This window comes from Manacus candei, unplaced genomic scaffold, assembly GCF_025592945.1.
Source record: "Manacus candei isolate 608988 ecotype Guabito, Panama unplaced genomic scaffold, ASM2559294v1 h1tg000034l, whole genome shotgun sequence".
Lineage (NCBI taxonomy): Eukaryota > Metazoa > Chordata > Aves > Passeriformes > Pipridae > Manacus > Manacus candei.
The window spans coordinates 3,456,736-3,471,542 of NW_026138082.1; the positions used below are offsets into that span (position 1 = coordinate 3,456,736).

The window sequence follows — 14,807 nt, forward strand, 5'->3', positions numbered from 1 at the left end:
TGAGCATTCATCATTCCTTAAAAACAAAGCATCAGCAAGTTGGTGCATCCAGGAAATGAAAACACACCATCACCTCCCATGTGAACATTTCCATACCAACCTTCACATGGCAACTTGGTGGCAGAGACAAAACTTCATCAACATTTTTAACCACAAAACCAGTCTTCTCCTTTTTTGGTGAGTTTATTGCTTTTTTCTTTTTTAATACATTGCAGCCTTTGTCCCAGTAGAGCCTTAGAACTTTCCTAGAGTCTGCTGGTTTGCCTTTGAATTTCATAAGAAAACTGTAGAAATAACAGCACATGACTGCATGCTTAAAGAATATTTATATGCCAAGAGACTTGAACAGGATGGCATACGCAGCCTTTTTTTCCTGGCTAATATTATCTTGAGCTTTGTAATCTGCCTTAAAATGGCACATGCATGCATCTTCATTCTTCCACTCAATTCTGTCTCTTGACAGTTCTCCTTATAGTTTGCCAATCATTTTATGGGTGATTATTGGCAAGAAATCATGGTGAGACAGTGTCATCTCCAGGCTCACTAGCAGATTCTCCTGTGTTTCATTGACTCAGCTTCTTGCTATTCCTTGCTAATTTTGCTGTCCCCACATACTGTTAACTGTGTTGATCAGTCTGTCTTTTCTTTCTCACACATCAAATCCTCTCCCTTCACCCATTATCTGGAAGTGCTTCTTCTCTCCCACCACCTTCCTATAACATCTCAAGTCCATGAATGGAAGTACTCAAACTTCCCCTATCAAACACCTTACATTCAACAAGAGTTTTAGAAATAACTATGTTGCTTTAACTAAATTTAAAAAAAAAAAAAATTGAGACCTTCTATAAGAAACAATTTCAGGTCACAGCAAGTAAGCTTATCAAAATTCTCAACAATGGGAAGGTCTAGCTAATATTACCTACATTCACAACCATACTAGCTCAGTCAATAATGGTATGATGGATTTTATCATAACATTATGGAGATAGACCTACAAAGGGCACTGCAATTCCATCCCTGTTTCTTGGTTGCAGGTCACTTTGACTAGAAGTTTTTCTTCTCATTATAAGCACTCATATCTCATGTCCAAACAGCAGGTTTAGGGGTGTTTTCACACAATTCCAAGTAGAAGAGGCACGTATATTTCAATTAACTTTCATTTGAAAAGGACATGTAAGTGGGCTTGAGGGTCAGACAGAATGATGTTCCTGTTCACAGGGATCAAAAAAAAATCAAGACATGATGGTTTTAAGAGAAAATGTTAAAAGCTGTCATGCTGAGTGTAAAACAACTGGTTAAGACAGCTATGAGGGAAGAGTCAGAACCAGCTGAGATTTTATTTGGAGGGGTCAGCCTCTTGCAGAAACAGAAGTTGAGTTTATATGATGTTTAAAATACAGTAGCTTGCTAAATCCCATGCATGTAAAGGCATTTCTTGTATAGGTACTGACAAACAGTGTATTTCGCTGCTCTGAAAAAAGCAAAGCTGAAGGGTGTTACTTGAATTTTGTCCATTCAAATAAATGGATGAAAAAGAGAATATATACCATAGCTCGTACTGACATACAAACACTTTTATATATATGGATATCTGAGGGTGTTTCATTTTTTTGTGGAGGGGTTCTATAGAATATGACCTCCATCCCCTTAAACACATACTTTTAAAACTAGAAACATTTGGTTTTTTCCCCACCCATTTGCCTTCCTAAACCTGTCCCAAGCATCTGTATTATGTTATTCAACACACTGGCTGCTAACAATACAATCAATATAAAAGGTTACTTAGGGGTCATGGCTTTTTTCTGTCCTCAAAATATAAAGCTTATTTTAACAGAGACTTGAACTCTTTCACTGTGGAAAATGTCTCAGAACCATTCGGGTGAGAAGAAAAAAAAGCATACCAGAATTACATTTTTTTTGAGTATGAAAAATAGGAAATTGCTTTAATAAACATACTTTGTGCATCCATATAAAATAAGTTTTTTCAGCTACGTAACTCGGTGGTAGGGTTTTACAGGGCAGGAACTTGGCAGGCCAAGCACTAAGCTAAATGCCTATTAATTCATCACTTTTGACAAATAATATCTGGCTAATTACACATTGGTTTTTTTTTTTTTTTAGAACATTGACATAGAAACTCTACCTATCTACTCCAAAGATTAAAACTTACCTTACAGACACTTGCCTTAGTCAGACTACAGCAAAGATGAATGGATTCCTGACACTGACTGAGTTAAAGGACTACTTGAAGGTAAACAAGTAATCAGATAAGCAAAATAATAGCTAGGTTGATTTGTACATAAACATTTTACCTCTTGTAGATATATTTTTTTACATAACTCTGCTTTGTAATAACTCTTTGTACATAACTCTGCCTAATAATCTGTCAGCAATACGAAATATTAAATATCAATAAATGGATTTTTTAAACACAAATCAGATATAAACAAAATTGTATCAGTTTGTAAATTTTCTCAGAAAGAATAGTTGTTACTTCCAGAAAGCACCCACATTTCATGTAATGTTGTGTTGCTCAGAGTTCTCAGTGAAAATATTTTAAATACTTTTGCATACATACTATAAAAAGTCCTCAATTGCTTTTGAATTGGAAGAGGAGGGGGAAAAAGCTCCTAATAACAAAGTGATTTTCAAATTAGTTTCTGTTAGTTCATATATTATAATATATTATAAGTGTCATATATCATAATGACACTTTTAGAATGATGAGGAGGAAGTATGATAACCAATGGCTGAAAGTTCAGATATTTGTATAGTAATTTACTTTCATAAGAGATTATATCATAACTTAGAACAGATCAGAATACATGAAACAACTGATGTGTGTTTAGGGTTTCTTGTAGGTGAACTTGCATTCAAAATCAATGCCAATGCATCAAAAATTTTTCAGGCACGGGGGATACACAACAGCATAGCAACCACTCCATCTGCTCAATTTATTGCAGACTCAAACCAAACATTTGCTTGCTGACCAACAGCTGAAAAATTTTCTGTGTATTTACTTAATTCTCTAAAATCCCTGAAAAAATAATTTGCCAATACTTCTGTTTTCCTTAAGGCTAAAAAAACAAGCCAGTCACATCTGTGCTCACCTAACATCCACTGTCTGGTTCAATGACACAACATACAAATCCTAGTGAGGCTTCACATCACAAACACATGATCTCCAAAGGAGACAAGGCTGACAACTGGATGTGTGTTCAGAGTTCCTTCACATTACAAGATGAGATACCTTTGTGAGATCTCCAGGGAAGGAAGCAAATTTCAGCAAAAATGTTTGCACCAACTTCAGTGACATGGACACATGAGGAGCAGTGGCTCACAGTTAGGATATCCAGGTTTTCCAAAACAAACAAGGAACAAAACCAGACAGGTAGAGGCAATTCTAAATATGAAACATTATTAAATATATTTTTTCTTCATGTGGTATTAGTTCTCACCCTCCATAAGATACTAAATGTGTTAAATAAGACACGAAGATAATACTCTTCTCTTGGTAAAGCAGACAAAATAAACAGTGCTCTCCATAGGAGTGGTTGGAGCCCAAAGAAGTGCCTGTACGGTGCAGCTATTTGCTGCTGACAAGCCCTGATTCCCTGATGTTTGTGCAACTGCAAAACATATCAGCATTACAGTGGGACCCGGATATGAATGAGCTGTCCTAGTAAGCAATTGCCTTCAAGTGGAGCTTGTTTTCAAAATCTATTTTTTTTTAAACATCACAGGGTATGTTCTTCCAATGCTCTCTAGAAGTCTGTACTTAACACCTTCACAATGACTTACCAGCATTTCTTCAAAGCACTTCATTAGCTTTCTACTTCAAGTTGAAATATAATAATTTAGACCTGAAAACAACAACCATTCCATGCAAAACCACCAAAACCTGGTATTTTAGTTCACAAAAAATGTTAATTCTGCTGCTTTTGCCAACAAAAAGTCACGAAACATCCATCATTGATCAAACCATTTTGTATTTCCCCCGTTTCACAAGGAAAACCTGCAAGTGACATTAAGTATGATCAGCAAGAGAAAAAGTCAGGGCCAGTCTTGGAACTCTTAACTCCAAAGCCTCTAATTTCCAGTCACATGTTTAATACTGTCTAATCAGGTCCTTTCAGGGGCCAGGTGATGAGTACCTTTAGGATGATGACTACAGATGGCTGTAACTTCAAGTGTAATCCAAAGTCTACTCCTTGAAAAATCCTGCAGGACATACCAATGCATTAATAAAGTAAACCGAGTCTTAATCAGTTCTCCAGTCCTGACTCTGCATAGGTTCCAAGGTCACTTGCAGGAAACGAAACACTACATGAAAAACTCTTAGTTTGATACCTAAGAATTTTGATTAGAAAATTTGCATCTCAACACAGCAAAAAATATTTAGGAAGTGTTGATTCTATTCCAACAGAATTGAAAAAACTTTGCCATGAAAAGTTGTCATTCCCTGGTATTAATATTCATTGCTATGTAAAATCATGACATTAAAAAAACCCCAACCAACCCATAAAGAAACATATTCCTGAACTTTTATTAAAGTATCATTCCATTGTAGCAAAAGAAATCCTGCCTAACCAACTTGCTCATGACTACAGCTCTCCTTACTTGAATCCCTTTTCGTAAGGGCTAACTAGTCATACTTCACAGTAATTCAGAGCAAATGCATAACCCAGCTATTGCTAAAGCTGCCAATTCCAACAGTATAAAGGCATTATATAAATCAAGCACAAAAACCATTTTGATAAAGATGTTATTTTTCTCACACCACAAGTTAAAATCCATTAATTATTTTGTAAACTTAAATAGAGTGCTGGACTCTTCTCAACCTGCTTGCAGGTTTAACATGTATGAATTCAATCATGGAATAATTTAGGTTGGAAAAGATCAGAGTTCAACCGCAAACCAGACACTGCCAAGCCCACCACTAAACCATATCTAAGTATCACATCATGTGTCTTCTAGCTATCTCCAGGACTGGTGATTCCACCACTTCTCTGGGCACTGTTCCAATGCCTGAACATTTTTCCTAATACCCAATCTCTTGATGTCCTAATAATCTCTTCGGCCTCCTTTTCTTCAGGCTTGAGTGCCAGCTCTCTTAGTGGCTCCTCCTAAGACTTGTGCTACAGACCTTTCACCAGATTTTGCCATCCTCCTTCTCACGCACTCAAACACCTCAATGTCTTCCTTGTGAGGGCCCACAAACTGAACCTTAGTAGGTTGTGAATGCTCACAGAACATCATTTCATTTACCCAGCATACCCTATTTCCTCTAGTGTTATAGTTGGACAGGAAATCTAGTGATGATACAATATTTTTAAACAACTTTCTGCATAAATATTGGGGGAAATGCAAAGGGAAACTACTTCAGGTATTAAATACACTGTATTTACAGCCTTCCACATCCTCCAGGTACTACCAGCCAGACACTTTCAGAATTTTTACTCAAGGTTCTCAACTTTTTTTACTCACTCTTTTCAGTGATAGTTCCTTTTCCTTTCACTCCAAGATCATAATCTCAGAACTACATCTAGACATAAGCATTTTATCCTTCCATCAATTCCTTCCTATTTTTCCAATAGCAAATCATAAAAGTCTCCTCTGAAATGTTAATATGTGTTGGTATTAGTGCTTTACATCACAAGACATCATTACTAGATGTGGAAGTAGGTGTCTTCTCCATTCTCCTAGGTCATTTTGTGTCAAAAAATAACAAAATGAAAAGCTGTGTTTTAACCAAAAAGCTAAACATCTGGAAAAGCTGTTTGCTAAGTTACTTCCTCAAATTTGAATGTCTATGAATTTCATCTTTTTAAAAATCTTCACCCACTACCCTGGAGAGGCTTACTGAATTGCACATTTGTTACACTGCATCCAGAGACACAAGGAATTCAGACCACTCCCGATAAAAAAAAAAAAGTTCTAGTTCAGTGGCATATTCAGTTAAACAATTTTCAACATCAGCAACACAGAGGCCATTGAACCCAAGTACTGAAATCCACCTTTGGATCCCAATTCCCTTTGTCAATTTAATCCTGATAAACAGCCAGCCAAGGAAAGGCAAACCACAAAGCCTGTTAGACTGCCACCATCACCAGTTGCAAACAACTCTTTTCTCTATAATGTAGCTACAAATGTTATAAAAATTAGAACAAAGTGCATAACTATTTTATCCAAAACTCTTGCAAGATGCACCTTAAGATAGGACAAAAGATGAAGCAAGTTTTAGTGTGCTTCTGTATACAAGTCTCAACTGACAAAGTTTATCAATATTTAAGCCTCTCAACTCCATTCAAGAAATACTCCCTCATTCTCAATATTGAGAAACCTTCAATAATTTAATGAAATGAGATCTGCAACTAAGGTTCCTATCTACCAATGACTTCTGTAATTTCAACTACATATTGAACAAATCCAAGTGGAAAATTTAACATTTGTATATTTGCGTTAACTTCCCTCAATTTGCAATACTAGCTTGACATTAACTTAAGAACCACTTTATCTCCTTCAAGGACAATTTCACAGAGAAGACTGAACGTACATCAAGTTCAGCAAAAGGATATAGACCTTGCCATGAAGCAGCCTTGAACAGATGACTCCATCATCAAGTACACCTGAAACTATTACTACAGAAACCTCTCAAACAATTAAAAGTCACCCAGATCTAGCTACTATAAAGCTGTGATGGGGCCAAAACTAAGGGACACATCAAGAGCTTAAATGAGAGCAACAAGTCCACTTGAACAGAGCTGGAGAAGATGCTTGCCTCCACACTACACAAACAACTGGGGATAACTAAAGTGGAGTAACGAACCATAACAAAAATTGAAGAGCCTGAGAATAGATAGACATTTCTATCTCCTCAGCCTGCAGGTGCCAACCCCGCATATTCACATTCACGTCTTACAGTTTATCAGCATAATGGAGCAATTCCTTATGACTCCACTTAGACCTCTTCTGCAGGAAAGGTGAGACACATAAAACAACTCACAGCAGAGATAAAAGCAATTAAATTCCAGTCTCAATCCCACACATCTAAAAAAAAAAAAAAAAAAACCAACTAAAAACCGGCAACACCGCAAGTTCTGTACATCACTGAACTACTAAGGAAACCAAGACTCTGGGCAAGTTGGGAGTGCAACACTGCCATCTGAGCAAGTGAGAGCTCTACATGGCTACCTTGCCTATCAAGAACTACAGAATCAGATCAAGAAGTACATGACAGTACCTGTTATAAGATGCCAAAACCTTTAATCTGCCTCCATTGAGGTAGGGGAACCAGTAAAACATCTTGTGCCCACTGAGATCCCTGAATAAATTAAGATAGCATTTATGAAATTCCTGCAACATCGCAGAAGACCTGGGTAACGGTTAAGGCCGCTCTCCTCATGTTTCAGCAGAGGGAGCCAAATTTTCATCACAGATGCAGCTATACTTCAGGTTTTCCTTAACAAATTAATCAGATTCCCTGCAGAAGTACAGACCTAAGCACTACCAATGCAAAGCTAGTAACTAGCTGCCTGCATTTTTGCAACTAAAGCTGTGCAAAGTTATCCCAGCTGGTAATCTCTGGGGTAGGAAGAGGAAATAGAAGCACCAGAGAATAGGAACAGAAGGGCTCGCTGTGATCTTTTTAGCCAATTGAGAGTTAACATACTAGTAAACTACACCAACACTCGCAAAGTGCTTTCATCTTCTGATGTTATCCTTTGTAACTCAAAGAACTATTCCACAGACACCCAACCATTAATCACACATACACTAGTCAGGTTTAAAATTTATTTTTCATTCATTTCTTGCACTTGAAGTACTCTTCAATGACATCTTTGGCCTGAGATTCCTTGCCATAGTCCTGTAACACAAGATAACCCATTATTAACATACAGACCCATTCAAAATTTTACAACCTATTTTCAAAAGGACAAATGGGATTCTGACACTTTTTCTCAAGGCATTCCGAAAATTCCACATAAGTAACCTGAAGCGATCTGTCAGCTGTTTTTCCTTTTTTATCTAATAAAAAGACTATTTCATTCAAATGTAACAACCATTGACGGGGAACTAAAGTCATCTTATCTGCTTAAAAGAAGTCAAGCGAAATGTGTGAAACAGTTGCAAAAGTACGAAAACATACAGAAGGCATTAGTCCTTATTGTGAAGCTGTAGCCATCTCATGGGACCTCAGAGACAACAAAGTCTTCAAGGCTCGTACTGTGGCTTTACTTTACCAGTGTCATTGTAAAATATGCTCCGCAAAACATTTTAAAGTTGAGCGGACACATTGAACTGGCATTTTTTTTTCCTTAAGCAAAGCTTCCTATCTTCTAGTCAGGTCTTTCCTTTTAATGCTTACTGGTAAGTGGGCATAAAGACTTTAAGGACAACCATTAACTCACAAAACGTATGAGTGTTTTAAATAAAAATGAAAGGGAGTATAAAACACGGGAGCAGCTTATGTTCACTATCAACAATATAAAGTAACCGTTTATAAAAATGAATATGAGAGTTCCATTTAACAGTTCCTTATCTAAAGCAACCTTGTGTTTACTGCCTATTTTCACAAGTCAAGAAATAATCTATAATTAACATAATCTTACTTTGACAACCACACAACTGCAGCCCACTACTTTGCGAGGTTTTCCTTCTCTGTCGATCTTGCAGAGACCTACCCATTCGCCCAGCTTCTTGTTGTCATCAACCTGAGGTGCAGAGCATTGCATCACATTAGAACTTGCCATTTCTAACATAACTGGGGTCAGCCCAAAAGCTGCTGTACTGTCAGAAGCTTTGGGTAACGGATGGCTGATTTCCTCACAGGCATCAGCAGAGGGAGCCAAAGTATCATCATCGTACAGCTTGTGCCCTCACGGCAGGACTCCTCCTGTGCTCCACCCACTCGCAGCAATAATTCTATGCCTTGTTATACAGGACACAAGAACTCACTTTTAACTTTGTACTGCTTGTATGCCAATCACACAGAACTAAACAACTTCTGCAAAGAGAAATTTTGCTTAGATAAGCCATACACAGAATTACAGAACAGTGTTTTAAAGATTCAGCTCTCTAAATGCTGAAACAAGGAGTACAATTGTTATGAACTTGTGTCTTAAGTTGACACTTACCTTTATTAAGTTGATCTGATGTTCTGCACAGAGTGCTTCAACTAATTTTACATATGTGGGTTCATCACAATTTGAAGCCAGAACACAGAGATGGGCTTGGCGTCTAAAAAAGAATGAAAACTGACACATGTAACTTGAGACAATACTTGAAAATTCTTTATAATAAAAATCATAAGTGAAAGAATTCAGCACATGCTTTTCTAGAGAATCACTTCCTAAGCTTCATTTTTGGTTATGCTTTTGAAATACTAAATATACTTTTGACATCATGTATCACTTCTGTTTTTAATATACATAACAGGCTATTCATAGTTAGCTTTATGATCAGATTCTATTCCAGTTTTGAAAGCTTTTAAAAATCCCACTAAATAAATTCTCAGCCATTGGAAAAATGTCTAATGACTGGATGAACACAAGGTCCCATAAAGAACTGGTGTCATTGTCAGAAAGCAACCAAGTTACAAGTTGCTTTTTCTTGTTTACCACAGATTACAGTAATTTAACATTAGAACTGTAATAACTAAAAGCTTGAATTTCCACATCAAGGTGTTATAAGCTCTTCAGAACAATCTTTTCTACTTACGTTCAAAGAAGCTGTTTTGACAGGGCCCCAATTCTAATTAGGATCTTTGTATACTGTGGTACAATGTTAAGACACCAAAGGGATACCTGACAACAGAGAGAGCTGAGTAGGTCTTCTATGCTTAACCTAGTGCAGTGTGACCTCTACAGACAACATCGGTTTTCTCTGTGACCTTCTTCATTATGAGTGTCACCAGAATGTCAGAAACGTTTCAAAGCAAAAACCATCACACCCAAATGTGTATAAACATTATCCTTTGAACACACAGCATGTGAAGCTGCAGGTGAACTCATAAGAATTCTTACAAACTAGCTGTCAGTCACCTAAATTGTATTTTTCTTCCATTATTTAGCACCTTGTCTTAGAGGTTTTTGCATACAGGTTTGTCAGACAGCAGTTATCACTCATTAAACGAGTGAAGGGGTATCCGACAAACTGTGAAGTCATCACCCAAACACTGTAGCATTACCCTAAAGCACCTTCTGTTCTTAGAAGTGTGCTTCTGCATATAAACACACATAGGTGTGTATGTATGTGTATATATATGCATATATATAGTGCTTCACCCTACAAAAGACCATAACTGATTACCATGGTTCGCACAAGAGACGAGTTTATTATTGCTTTGATATTGTACCAAAGCAGTTATCTACAGCTGCAACACACACACAAGAAATGAAGACAGCAAAAAAACCCCAAACAAGCTATGATTTAAGTTTTTTTCAAATGCTAAACCAACTCTTCCAGGTTAAGTCTGACACATATTTAACCCAATTAAAATCTCAGAAAGTTTTGAGAAGACTTTATCACTTCTGAAAACACAAGGTTCTTGAGCCCTAGGTTTTAACAGCCACAGGTTGCAAGCACCATTCCATTTTCTTCACAAAACCCATACACCCACATGAACAGTTGGTGGCACTGGGGTCACAGACAGAACCTAATAAACCAGATGATGCTATTCTCAAAATATAGATGCTAAACTCGATAATTCAAGATCACAGTTAAAGATCTCAAAACAGAGATTACAAAAGACAAAGATTACTGGCAGAAAACTGTGGTCTTGTTAAAGTTTTAGACTGAACACCTGGACAAAGTGACCATTGTATGTGTTCAATGTACCTCATCACAACGTACTTCACCCAGTTTTGCTACTCATCACAGAAATAAACTGGTGACACAATACTTACTTGTCCAAGGCTTTGGCTGCTTCACGGATACCGCGAGCAAGGCCATCATGGATAAGTGCGGTCTTCAGCACTTCTTGCAGGGCGGTGTTAACATCCATTACACCTCCAGCAGTAATGCTAAAGAGAAGACAGACAATGTTCTGATCGTGCCAACCTCTTACAGCTATAAGCAAAAACTTCCCGTTCACCAGCAAGCATCCCACAATTAAAGAAACATAGAAGAAACACAAGTTGAAGAACCAAGGCAAAAGAGTAACTGAGAAACGACGAGCTTGAAAGAGACCAAGGCGCTAACTCCTGGCGAGCAGCGAGCCGCGCTCTCTCCCGCAGCAGGGCCGCCACGCGTTACGGGCCCCGTGGGGCGGCTCCGCCTCCATCGCCCGGCCCCGGCCTGCAGGGAACTCGCCGCAGCCCCGCGCCGGGGCCCGCGCAGCCCCGACGTGCCGCAGAGCGAGACCCGGCGAGACGTGGCCCCTCCGCCCGCCGCCCCCGGCCCCGCTCACCCTTCCTCGGCCATGGCGCTCTCGGTGGGTGTGGTCCCCGCCCGGGTTCCTGCTGCAAATACAGACACAGGCCGCCCCGGTGAGCGGCGCCGGCCGCCCCGGGGCCCCCACCCCGCCCGCTCCCGCCGCGATGCCCCGCGGGCCGGAGGGATCCCGCCCGGACGGGCCCCGGCGCCACCGCGAACACTCACCCGGCACCGCCGCGCGCCGCCGCACAAAGAGAGAGGGACGTTGCCGCAGCGCGCTCTTATAGCGCCGCAGGACCCCGGCCCGCGCGCGCACGCGTGCGCGCCGGGGCTGTCCGTCGCGGTGCCTGATCGGCCGCGCACCCCCCCCTCCGTACCTATCCGCATGGAGATATGGGGAGGTTTGAAACCAAGGACTGGGGACATGGTTTGAAACAGGAATTAAAGGATGAACGTGAACAGCTATAGGAAACAGCTGCAAATTGGCTTTGTGAATATATTTTATGGGCGATATCTGTACTGTTATCAATACCTGACCCCAGCCTGCAGCCACAGCAAAGGCACCTCTTCACTGAGGATCAAATAAAGTTTCACAAGAAAGTCGGTTGGCTATTTTCTAGGGAAAGAATAGTGCAAATTGAGTCTCTGAAGGAATATTATCACCCAACATGTTCCTTAAGAAGGAAAATTGTTCTTTTAATGGAAAAAACACTCGGTGCTTAAAGTATCCATTTGATTTGGGGAAGCAGCTTCCGGGGGAAAGCCAATTGCAGCAGCCGGACAGGGGCGCCTGGGCTGGGTCACATCGGCTGCCTTGGGGCAGCGAGTGCTTCTGGTGCTGCCATAGCGGTCTGGCCTCACCTGGCACTGTCCTTCTATCGCTGGCAGCCAAGAGATGGGGAGCACAGGGAATAGGCCTTAATTCTCTGTCAGCGGGGCACAGCACTGAGCTGCAGCTCAGAAACCTCACAAATGTGACTGTGCATCCCCACTCCTGTCAGGGGCTCACACACGCCCGGGTGATCCAGCTGATGGCAAGCACAGCACGGCCACTGCATTGCAAACGTGTTCCCTGCTCGGGTGCTGTCAGTCTGACACGGGGCTTTGTCCATACCAGCTGCTTCTGACCAGACAACATGACTGTTGGTTGCTCTACCTTTGTAAAAAATACATAGTGGCAAAATATAAGAGAAATAGATAACAAATATTGACAGCCACGATTTGTGGCTAAAGCAATCAAACACATTTGTCACCATCGTTGTCAGTCACCTTTTCCACAATATGTTCTTTTTTGATATTCCTGGTGTTGCCAAGCAGCAGGATGTAGGCTAAATCCGGGTAGGGAAAAGACAGTGCAAAGCAACCCACTGGAGCAGGTCAGGGCAGGGGAGGACAGAGATGGAAAATGGAAACTCCTCAGCTGGCTCATACCTGCCCCACATGCCCCCAGCTCGGGCAGCACCACCTTTTGTTGCCTGCCCGGGGGAAAGGCCTTGCTGGGGGCTGTAGCTGCAGCAATCACAGGCTCCAGCTGTGAGATATAGCTAATGTCAACTCTGAGGCAGGCACCTACGTACCTTTTATATTACTGAGATCTGGAAAGGGCAGAGGCTAACCTCTGAAAAAGTAAGGGAGACAGAAGTGTAGTGTGGGGGCTCCTATCTCCCTGCACTCTGAGCTACTGAGCAGGAACGGCACTGCCCACTTCTCACACTGACAGCCTCTGAGGAGCGATTGGCACCTCCAACTACTGTCGGATGTTGACTTCTTCCCTCCTTCCTCCACAAGAAATGGGAACGTGTAGTTTCATTTATAGTACTTGGAACCATTTTCCCTATATTCAGCTATCACTTAATCTTCTTGAGCCCTTGAAAATCCCCAAAGACAGCTAATCTACAGAGTAGTTTTTGTACTGAGTGGAACAATAGACCATTATCTCCCCTAAGGGTCTTCGAAGGATAACAAGGAGTCCATATCCAGCCATAAGACACATCAGTATTGCCAGAAAGTGCAATATACATTCAGTCCAGGAGATGGAAGTATGCACATATGAACAATTTTATGTTACAGCAAAAGTGATAATAACAAAGTATAATCTAATATTCTAGAAGCAGGATATTAAAAAACAGTTTTCCTAAAGCAGTTGCAAGAAAATAAAGCTGTGCTGAGATAAAAGTTAGACAGTTAAAGTGTAGAGAGTAGGTTTGCACTGGCACTGAACTCTGTGTGGAAATGTTGGTATAGCATAGTAGGAGTGTATATTCTGTGTAATAATTAATGGAAGTGTGTGATCTTGATGGAAAAAGTCCACTCTGCTGCACAGTGTGTTACTGTGAGCTCAGCATTCATGTCAGTGCTCTGCACACTATTGGCACTACTCCACCTGCTCCACTTTTCAGTCCATATTCCTACAAGGAATAGCTAGTTCCTTAAGCTCTGCATTTTCCCTTAGAGTTATGTCCATTCATCACCCTGCAGTTTAAATGCTGGCATACAGCCACAAGGAGGGAATGACACGTTTAAGCCAAGGATTGCAGTCCTGTGTTAAAAGTACTTTTAGTCCACTTGAGGGTGAGTGGGGTAACAAGCAGTGCTAGAAAATGAGGAGCTGCCAGATGCAGTGCAAGAGCCTGTCTAGGTTCTAGAGGGCTGAGGTGGTGTTGGTGCACTGATCTGCTGTTTCACTGAGCAGCCAGCCCCAGCACAGGAACTCAGTCCCCTCATTATAAACAGCGTAACATGCTGTCTATAAACTTGGATTTGGGGAGAGGAAGATGAGCTGCTGTCACATGACATTCAAGAATTTGGATTCTCTCCAGCCTGCTATTCTGGGTGATCCATTTGGACTTACCATCTTTCCACATATATTTAAAAATTCTTTGGTTATTGCTACTGCCCTCTGTGTTCTCCATTCAATTCCTTGACTCCCCCTGACTATCCCCCCTATCCAGGCTGGCAGCCTTCCTCTTTTTTTCCACTATGATCAAAATAGGAGCTGAAATGGGGGACTTTTTTGGAAGACCAGTACTGCAATGAGGATATAATGGTTCACATTCGTTCTCAGTCATCCTCTTCCTGCTCCTTTTTCCTTCCTCCATTTCTCTCCTTGTCTCTTGCTGGTAACCTTTACCTTCTCCTAACAACCACAACCCATATTTTCTTAAAAATGTCAGACTTCAGTGATAATTTAAGTCCAATATTGTAAACTGTGGAGACTCAGGAACTGAGTTCCGAGCCATACAGACAGCAGCACAGTACAGTGATGCAGCCAGGGAGGCAGACGAAAGTATCAGGTATTGCAGACTCCTAAGAGAAGTCTATGACACTGCTAAATTCTAAACTTTCTGAATTTCAGTTCAGAACAAACCTTGTGAAACTTACTCCCCTCTGACATCTTTTTCTAGAAATACAAACACAGGCATGTGCTATAA

At 40.6% G+C, this 14,807-nt stretch overlaps 1 protein-coding gene and 3 non-coding genes across 5 annotated transcripts; all 4 read right to left on the bottom strand.

Annotated features, from left to right (window-relative positions):
• Positions 1-7,780: 7,780 nt before the first annotated feature.
• Positions 7,781-11,691, bottom strand: RPS12 (ribosomal protein S12). 2 transcript variants are annotated; one of them, XM_051792636.1, is made up of 6 exons: positions 11,602-11,691; positions 11,411-11,462; positions 10,908-11,024; positions 9,138-9,240; positions 8,613-8,714; positions 7,781-7,867 (listed from the first exon to the last, which is right to left on the bottom strand). In XM_051792636.1, exons 2-6 carry the CDS (start codon positions 11,422-11,424, stop codon positions 7,805-7,807), a joined length of 399 nt encoding a protein of 132 aa, XP_051648596.1. In that variant the 5' UTR covers positions 11,425-11,462; positions 11,602-11,691; the 3' UTR covers positions 7,781-7,804. The 2 variants fall into 2 exon arrangements, with proteins under 2 accessions (XP_051648596.1, XP_051648597.1); XM_051792637.1 differs by lacking the exon at positions 11,411-11,462.
• On the bottom strand, positions 8,174-8,308 carry LOC127473229 (small nucleolar RNA SNORA33). The gene has a single exon (XR_007905324.1). It is a non-coding gene; the product is annotated as a small nucleolar RNA SNORA33 (small nucleolar RNA).
• On the bottom strand, positions 8,785-8,871 carry LOC127473230 (small nucleolar RNA SNORD100). Its single transcript, XR_007905325.1, has one exon. It is a non-coding gene; the product is annotated as a small nucleolar RNA SNORD100 (small nucleolar RNA).
• LOC127473228 (small nucleolar RNA SNORD101) lies at positions 10,102-10,176 on the bottom strand. Its single transcript, XR_007905323.1, has one exon. It is a non-coding gene; the product is annotated as a small nucleolar RNA SNORD101 (small nucleolar RNA).
• Positions 11,692-14,807: the final 3,116 nt, after the last annotated feature.